Genomic DNA, 6,989 nt, shown 5'->3' with positions numbered 1-6,989 from the left:
AAATAAATAAATAATAAAAAAATTCCCTCCTCCAGGAGTGAAAAGAACTTAAAAGACAGGGAGTGGTAGGTACAAGGAACAGCTGGAGTGTATCTGGTTCTTAAAACACAATAAACCCAAGTGTTTTCCAAAGCGCTGCAAAGACAGTCTAATACAATATACCCACACTCTCTTTAAAAACCTTTAGTATTTGAACCAAGGAAAGCGTTTAAAAAAGAAAAGGTGCTAAAAGAAGCCTACTGTAATCTAAACAAGCCAAACATGGAAATCATCATCTCACCTCCTCCCCCAGACTACAAGAGGAAAACACACTTGACCTCATGAAACTAAAGGAAACTAAAGGAAGATCAGCTCACAGTTCCAAAACAAAACAAAAAAGCCAGGAGGAGAAGAACAATAGTGACTCCACAACTGACTCGAGTTGGTAACCACATAATACAGACCAAAAGAAAACTCCAGTCAAAGTTTTCTGTAGAACTCCTTAAATAGCACTGCATTTTCCATATGTATATGGCATTTCTATCTTCAACGAGTTAATAATTCCCTATGAAGTGCCTGCAGATGCTGATTTCATATAAAATTTTAAAACAATGCTGAAAACTACAAAGAGGCAACTGTCCACAAAGGAAATAGCTCAGCCAAAAGCTATGCATGCCCATCACTCAGTTGTGCAAAGACTGACTTCAGCCATCTAAGAAATGTGAATGCAGAGTTAGCTTGAAAAAAATAAAAATATACATATAACTCATCTTGTAGACTCCTAGAAATAGATTTTACTTGTTTTCCAGAAAAAAAACAAACAAAATCAGCCCTGTTTTTTTTCCTCTCAAACATACCTCCCTAGATTCCACAGATACCCAAGAACCAGGAGGATGGGACAAGGTAATAGAGAGTGATTTTCACCCAGATAAAACAATACTGTCCCCTCTCCATCCAAATCATATTGCTATGCTTGCAATATGACTTTTTGTCAAAGTGCTTTCATAGTTCACAGCCAATGAAAACACTGTTTCCAGGATTTACATTCCTATAGTACGTACTTAAAGCATTTATACTTCTGTATCAATTCACATTTGTATATTAATTGGATACACTTAAAGGCAGACCATGCAAAGGCTCCCTGCCAACAACCTACACACAATAACGAAGTACTGATGCAGATACCTAATGGAGGCTTAAATACATCCCTTATGCAGAAGTGAGCCAGAAGTTTGGCTGGAGTGCTGCAAGAAGTTCTCCAGAACCCAGCCCACCCAGGTTTTATGACTTGACAGAATTAGCTGCTATTAGACATGGCTTAAGCAACACAATACACAGGATTTGCCTCTTCTTTCAAACATCTTTCACTCTGACACCATTCAGGACATTGACAGACTCCCTGCACACCACCTGAAAATACCTTATTCAGAACCAAGAAAAACCTTTTCATAACAAATTAGTACCATTGAAATAAATGTACTATGAGAACAGGATTTGAACAGTAAGATCAGCTTCTATCTCTACAGTTACTTCTCCTGTCTGCCATCCCAGACCGTATGCATTAGATTCATGCTTGAGGGAAAAACAAAACCAAACAACCACTGAGGTAGGATCTCTATGCAAATAAAGAAAAAACATTGCTGCTAGACCTCGTGCTGCATTTGCAGAAGCCATAAAAATATACAGTAGAAAGGCAGGCTCTGAGTGGTTTCAACAAAAAGAAGCATTTGGTGACCACATGTCAGAAACCATTCATTGGATTTGATTGCTATACAGTTAGTCCAAACCAAAAGATTTTCGTAAGCAGTACTGGCTCTCCAGTACTTTTTATCCTCTATCCAGTACTCTTTTTATCCTGAAGCTGACCTTTTTCTCCAAGCAGCTCCTCAAATTTGCTTTTCAACTTTCCTGGGCAAGGGCGTATGCACTTCTCTTCCCTGGTAAAAGGCAAAAAGCAACACACAAAACATGACAAACATTTTTAAATTACAAAGGAAGACAGTTTTTGACTCTGAAAAAGCACATTGTAATGCAGTAATAAATGAAGTTGCTCATACACACAAGAGTATTCAGGTAGTGCTGGACTATTTTACTGCCTGTGTAATGGCCGTAGGCAAGACTGGAACAGCAGAGCTGTGTTCATTGCACTCTAGGCACACTGAAGTCCCTCTCTAAACCTTATCTTCAGAAATCTCAGCAGCAAAACGCCCCTCTACATCAACACTGGGCAGCATTAGTGACAGAAAGGCCTCTCCTGTTACATGGTGTGAGGAACAGATCCCAGACTAATGGATTCCACTTGCAGTCCCAAAACTGATGCTCTCAATGGCAGCATCAAATGAAATCAGTAACGTTCAGAACTTCAATAATCCCAGTCCAGTCATGGGGGGTGAGGGGAAAGAATATCAGATATTGAGAGGCTGTCTAACAGTTTGCAATGCTTAAAGTTGCTTGGCCCAACACCTCGTTTTCACTTCAATGGTTTTGTGTAAGTCTCTCTGCTTGGTTTTCCTGGAGCTGCTTTGCTTCACTCCAGCAACTCATTCAGGCACACGCACTCTTCCCATTTTCCCCACTCTCTCTCAGACAGAATTCGTATATGGCATGCATTTGGCTGCTCTGGGGGAAGGAGAAAAAAAAAAAAAGAAAAAAAAAAAAAAAAAAAAAAAAGGAAAAAGAAATCCAAGCTATATTCGCCCCAGGGCACTCTAAGTAAAGATTTACAGACTTCGGGTCAGGTTTCAAGTTACTTCAGCAAACAATTTCAAACCATAGACATTCACCTGAAGATTAGGGCTCATTTAAAAGACAGAGCATGAGTGGAAAGCAGAGTGGTTTTACAAGAAAACAGCCCACTTGAGCTCCTCTAACACAGTACTGGGTGTTTTGGGGAGAAGGCCCACGTTCCCACAATTAGTGCATACATGGACTTGGAGGGGGTCTGAGAGAGGAAGAGGTTGGATTGCCCTCCCACATCTTGGACTGTCTGCAGGGAAACAGCGTTGGCAGTGTGGGATAGTTCATAGCTGGAGGAGAAGGCTGGGTTTTGAGGAATAGCTTTGGCTCTCTGAAGTTATAATACAGAACAGAACCTTGTAAAATTATATAAAGCCTGGCTATTTCTAGCTTTGGCAAACACAGCTCTACCTTACAGTGCCTGCTCCTAAGCTGTTATTTCAGTGCTCTGTTCAGGTCTGAGCACACACCACGTGCCCAGGCAAGGTGCTCCAAAAAGGTCAAGCTGTGTGCGACTCTGAAGAGCAGCAGTTATTTTGCGCACAGCTCAGAAGACCCCAAAGCCCAGATACAAGAACCCAAGAGCACCGAACAAGGCTGGGCTCCACAAAAGCCATCAGCATGGGAGCACCTGACAAGAGTCACAGTTTTGCGCAGAAAATAACTACCCTTTCACTGAAGCCCATGTGTGAGGCCATCAACCCTGCAAGAGTGACTAATCGTCCCAATTAGAAGCTTGTATACCTAGACGAGCAGCAGCATTCCCCACCAGTTCTCCACAGTACACAAGAACTCTCTTTACAAGAGGCTTGGGGATGTGGCTTCATAAAGACTAGAGGCTTCATCCGCATTATCATAAAACACACCTGAACAACAACAAAGTAATTTTAAAAAAGAGAATGGCTTCCAGTGTTTCGAGGTACGGGGTTTCTTTCCCCTTTTTGTTTAATTTCCCTCCCACCCTGATAAACACTCATTCCCGTAGCAGAAACACACATCACCCTCAGCTTCAATGCTGGAGCTCAGGCTAACCAATTTATTTCTCTTTAAATCTGAGAAAATAAGAAGTTCTTTATTGAAATACAGAAGTATGCCAACATTGATTTTATTAGCAAAGCGAAGCATGAAGAGTTCACAGAGGGCTCGTTTTGCTTATTGTCCTAAAAATATATGAGGCAGTGTTTGCATGCTTTCATCTTGCTCTAAGGTTAGGGGAAACTGGCACGCAAAACCTTACTGAAACACTCAAAAGCCTATAAATATTTGGGAATCTGCCTGACCTTCAGAACTAATTGCCGAATCACTAGGATTGAGGGTTGCTTCAGGTTTCACTCTCAATCACACGTGTATCAGAGCTTGCACCAAGGCTCACAAAACCTCAGGACGTCTCATTACTCTAAAAATATCTTTATTCTTCCTATAGAACGGAAATGGTTGGCTGTGTGTTTTCAGTCTGTCTGGATTTAAGGAGCAGAGCCATACAACAGACCCTCTGAAATGGAAACCTCACTTCATACTGAAATAAATATTTACATTTCCCTTCAACACTACAGAATTTTTAACATCCTGTTTATCAATACCTTCAGGTTTACAAGTCACTCTGTTTAAAATAAAAGTTTATCCAGGGGGTAAGCTTAAAAGTTTTTTCTCATTTTAAAATGAGAAAAGCTTTCACATCACAGAAACAAAGTACAAGGGTGCACATTTGATGGGGCAGGGAGGGAGCTGAGTGCATGCTGACTTTCTGCTATAGAAACAAGAGCATAGACTTCACACATCCATAGCATGGCTATCTTTCCCATGTGCTGCTGGTTGGTGGAAAAGATGCTTTGCTGGATGCTACAGTCAGCCAACAGCAAGTGGATAAAATAAATAAATGAGCCCTTAAAACAGTAGTTTCATGCTAGTACACCATTCCATAATCACCTAAAATAAGCTTTGCCAATTTAAGAAGAGGCAGTGCAAGAAATACACAGATGAGAGAGGACTGCTTTTAGTGATTTAGGCTCGTGGATAGAGCTTGCACACACGGGAAAATCAGGACTTCTTTAACTGCTGAAAGCCACAGACGGCAAGCACAGACCGGGCACCTGAGGCAGTTTCATGACAACCGTGCCAGGCGCTGGGCTCACATCTCTCTGCCGGTAGACTTTAAGCACCAGATGTCATCGTTTTACAGATAAAACCAAGCAGCCCGAACTCAGGTTTTGGAAAGCCCGCAAAGACGCGGCTTAAAAAGAACGAGTAACACCCTCCTTTGAACGTTTGCTCTTTAGAAAGTTAGAGGCAACGTCCTTCCAACAGCATAAGCTGTCCCGGCGTGCCCTGTCCCGCACGGCTCCGCCTGTGCCCACACCGCGTTCAGGTGCGGCCGTTCGCAGCCATTCCCCGCTGCAACGAACGACCGCGCGCAACGAGCGCAGGAAGGCACGCGCTTATGTCAGGCTGTGAGCAGTCAGACAGCAGCGTTTGAAAGAAAAGTGAAGGGAAAAAAAAGAGAGAGAGAGAAAACAAAAAAAGTAGGCGACCGTGATTGCAGGTTAGTGCTTCCTAAAATCTTCACCGGCAGGAAGAGGAGCGCCTCTAATCCCAGCCGCCTCAGAGCAGCGAAGAAATAACTTCAGAGAACGGCAAGCACAATCAGAAATCACGAGCCTCAGTTACAGGCGCGCAGCCCCGCCGGCCTCTAAGGGGATTTGGGGAGGGGAGCGGGCCGAGACCCACACGCCTGCTGAGAGCAGCAGCCGTTCGCAAAGAAACAAACTCGGGAGCTCTCCCCCTGTTTGGCGGGGTGCAGCGCTACGGACGGGGAGACAGCGAGCCCCGGGGTAGGCAGAGGGGCACAGTCCCGGGGTGGGGCGGGGGACGCGATACCGGGCAGCGCCTCACCTCCACCCATCTCTGCGCCTCTGCGAACGCCGCCTCGCAGCCGCACTCGGCATCCTCTCTGCCGTCCATGGCCGGGGAAAAAGAGTGCGTGGCGAGCGCTCGGTCCTCCGCCGGGACGGGCGCGCAGAACAGCTGCTGTCATTCAGCCGCCGCCTTTTAACGCTCCCGTCGCCGTCTCCACCTCCTCCCCTTCCTTCTCCTCCTCCCCCCGCTCCCGGCAGGGAGCTCGCTAGCGCTCGGCGGCCGCAGGAATGCCAGGAAGCCGCTCGCTGTAAAACAACACCGCGCCCGTCCGGGAGGGGCTGAGGGGCCGCGGTCCCCGCCCGCCCCCGTGCCCCCGGCGCCCCTCGTCTGCCCACCAGGCGGGGGCGGCCCCGGCGCATACCGGGAATTGCTGGGCACAATCGCACCTTTCAGCGCCGCCACCTGCCCGGCCCGGAGCTCCCGCCGTCCGCCCCAGGCCTGGGCCTGCTCCTGCCCGAGCTCGGCTCCCGGTGACGGCGAGGGACCGACACCTCGCGTGGGAGACACGTTGCGAGCTCCCACTGTGCACCAAGTGGCGAAGCTCAGGTGTGGGTCAGAGCTCAGCTCCAGTGCTTCCTGCTGCACCTGAAGGCCATTTACCCAGCTCTGCTCTTGCTTTCAGTACCACCCTTACAGCACAGAAACCACTGCTTTAATTCTGTCTCCTCCCCTGTGCATCGCTATTTCTTCAGAACTTCTCTCTCCAACAGTGATCCCATAACTCCCAGAGCTAAACACCTGAGACCTGGTGCCAAGCCTCTCTCCTCCCAGCTCAACCATAGAAGGGGTTGGAAGGGACCTTAAAGATCACCTAGTTCCAACCTCACTGCCATGGGCAGGGCTGCCACCTACCAGTTCAGGCTGCCCAGGGCCCCATCCAACCTCCAGGGATGGGGCACCCATAGCCTGGGCTGCCTGTTCCACTCTCCTCACCTCTCACTGAAAAATATCCCCAACCTCTAATCTAAATCTCCCCTCTTTTAGTTTAAAACCATTCCCCCTCATCCTATCACTATCTACCTGTGTAAGAAGTGGATTTCCTTCCTGTTTATAAGCTCTCTTTAAGTATCAGAAGACTGCAATGAGGTCTCCCTGGAGAATTCTCTTCTCCAGGCTGAACAAGCCCAGCTCCCTCAGACTGTCAATGCACGGCTGGGCCCTACAGCAACCGCAGCCATAGGGGAGCTGGGATTGCACTGCTCCAAAGCTTCTTCCACTCTGAACCGGCTGCTGGAACAGAGGTATGCTAGCTGAACAGGGTGTGGGGTTGGGCACTCTCACAGCAGAGAAGTGAAAGATCAAGAAAAAAGCTGTTTGCCAATGTAGCCAAGGCTAGCACTAGAGTTCTGTGTGTTTAAGAA

General features: G+C 46.8%; 1 protein-coding gene across 10 annotated transcripts in view; it reads right to left on the bottom strand.

Annotated features, from left to right (window-relative positions):
* The window catches only part of LMO7 (LIM domain 7), a 128,945-nt gene extending 123,226 nt beyond the window's left edge, over positions 1-5,719 (bottom strand). For 3 of the 10 annotated variants that reach the window (XM_042866395.1, XM_042866399.1, XM_042866396.1), the window contains exon 1: positions 5,605-5,719. In XM_042866395.1, coding sequence (XP_042722329.1) covers positions 5,605-5,673 — 69 coding nt within the window. In that variant the 5' untranslated portion in view covers positions 5,674-5,719. The remainder of the gene's footprint in view (positions 1-5,604) is intronic. The other 7 variants (XM_042866397.1, XM_042866398.1, XM_042866403.1 and 4 more) reach the window with 5 other exon arrangements.
* Positions 5,720-6,989: the final 1,270 nt, after the last annotated feature.

The sequence above is a fragment of the Lagopus leucura genome, unplaced genomic scaffold (assembly GCF_019238085.1).
Source record: "Lagopus leucura isolate 7727_CA_CO unplaced genomic scaffold, USGS_WTPT01 Super-Scaffold_100001, whole genome shotgun sequence".
NCBI lineage: Eukaryota > Metazoa > Chordata > Aves > Galliformes > Phasianidae > Lagopus > Lagopus leucura.
Note: the sequence above shows the minus strand (reverse complement) of the source record. Positions and strands in the feature narration are given on the sequence as shown.